Genomic DNA, 1,586 nt, shown 5'->3' with positions numbered 1-1,586 from the left:
CCTGCGTGGGTTCGTCCGGCGGTTCTAACTTATCCGTGAGCTGTTGCAGGAGCGAGGCTGTAGGCCTGGCCTGCTGTAGCTGTGTTTAAGGCTACTCATATTTTAAAAAAAGAAAAAGCAGAATTACTCCTTGCGATCCTGTTTGTTTGAATATCATCAGTGTGGTCCTCATTCTTTTGATCTGATGCCGTGCTTTTTTACTCCTCGGTTTTTTGTTTTGTTGTTTTTAGGTAAAAATGAAGACCAAAAAGGGAGGGAGATTTAAATCTTCGTTTAAATTGAAACAAAAAGGCATTGAAGTAGTAGGAAAATGGAAAACTGTGCAAATCGACCCCAATCTATTTGCTGATGAAGAGTTTAAAGATATAGTATGCTTGGAGGAACTTACAGACTACAAACTAGTAAGTTCTTCCGAAGTGGGGAGAGTAAAAAAGCAGAAGAGGAAAGCTGAAAGTGTTTCAGAAGAAGGCAGTGAGGAGGAGGGGGAAGAACCGGTTGTCCCTCCCAAAAAGAAAAAGAAAAACAAAGATGCGAGAAGCAGAGCAGATAAAAGCAATGACCCTGATGCAACAGAAATTGATGTTGGGGTTGATAAAGAGGAAGAGAGTAATAAAATAATTGAAGTGGCAAATGGTGCGCATGTGGCTGAGAGCACTTCAAGCACAAAAGATGCTCCAAAGAAAAAGAAAAAGAAGGTAGCTAAAAATAAGGCTTCTCAAGGTCAGGAAGCTCCTTCATCAGTACCTGCTTCTAAAAAAGTTAAAAACTGGACAACAGAAGTGTTATCTGCCTCAACTGATCGCACAGCTGATGTGTCTGCATGGAAAGACCTGTTTGTACCTGAACCAGTGCTGCAGGCCTTGAGCAGCTTGGGGTTTAGCGCTCCAACCCCTATCCAAGCCTTAGCCTTGCCTCCTGCCATCCGGGACAACATGGATGTTCTTGGTGCTGCGGAAACAGGTACACGTCTGTTCAGCTGCTGGTAATGCTGGTGACTTCCCTTCTCCTCTCTTTAAAGGTGCCTGGCCGCTACAAGGGTTTGTATGTAGCAGAAGTATTTATATGTAGAAGAGCTTGTACCTTCTGCATGTCCGATGTATTGGTAATGGTTTGTTGTGAAGAATTTGAACTTTATAACTTACAAATACAAGACCTCCCATCTCTACAAAGTACCATGTGTAAAGATTTGAGGTCTCGCTGAGATTTTATGCTTTTGGTGGAAATTGTTTCCTATTTTTGGGAACTGTAGGGTGATACACTGAAAGGGCAGAATTAATGAAACAAACAGGGTCATTTTTCCAGCAGCCTAATTCTGTGGATGTCCCCATGCCAAGACAAAGCAGAGAGCTAGGTTCCTCTGAAGATGGTTGAGTACTGACTCGCAGTGGTAAATAAATACTGGGCACAGTGTTAGGTGTGGATATGGCCTAGGCCTTCACTGTAGCAAAACAGGCCCACCCTGAGCTCTCTCTGTGGTGTCCCCAACCCTTCTCACTACTTGTGAAGGGCATATTACATTGATCACCCTCCAGGACTCCCATTCTTGGCAGGCCCCGGCCGCCCTGTGCCCGGGGCCTGGCGGTTCG

General features: G+C 44.5%; 1 protein-coding gene across 1 annotated transcript in view; it reads left to right on the top strand.

Moving 5' to 3' along the window:
- Positions 1 to 236: 236 nt before the first annotated feature.
- Positions 237 to 1,586, top strand: part of LOC104502299 (ATP-dependent RNA helicase DDX24-like) — a 4,596-nt gene continuing 3,246 nt past the window's right edge. The window contains exon 1 of the mRNA XM_010146256.1: positions 237 to 960. Within this exon, the coding sequence (XP_010144558.1) occupies positions 237 to 960 (724 nt within the window). The remainder of the gene's footprint in view (positions 961 to 1,586) is intronic.

This window comes from Buceros rhinoceros, unplaced genomic scaffold, assembly GCF_000710305.1.
Source record: "Buceros rhinoceros silvestris isolate BGI_N320 unplaced genomic scaffold, ASM71030v1 scaffold22402, whole genome shotgun sequence".
Taxonomy (NCBI): Eukaryota; Metazoa; Chordata; class Aves; order Bucerotiformes; family Bucerotidae; genus Buceros; species Buceros rhinoceros.
This window is presented reverse-complemented; position numbering and strand designations above follow the sequence as displayed.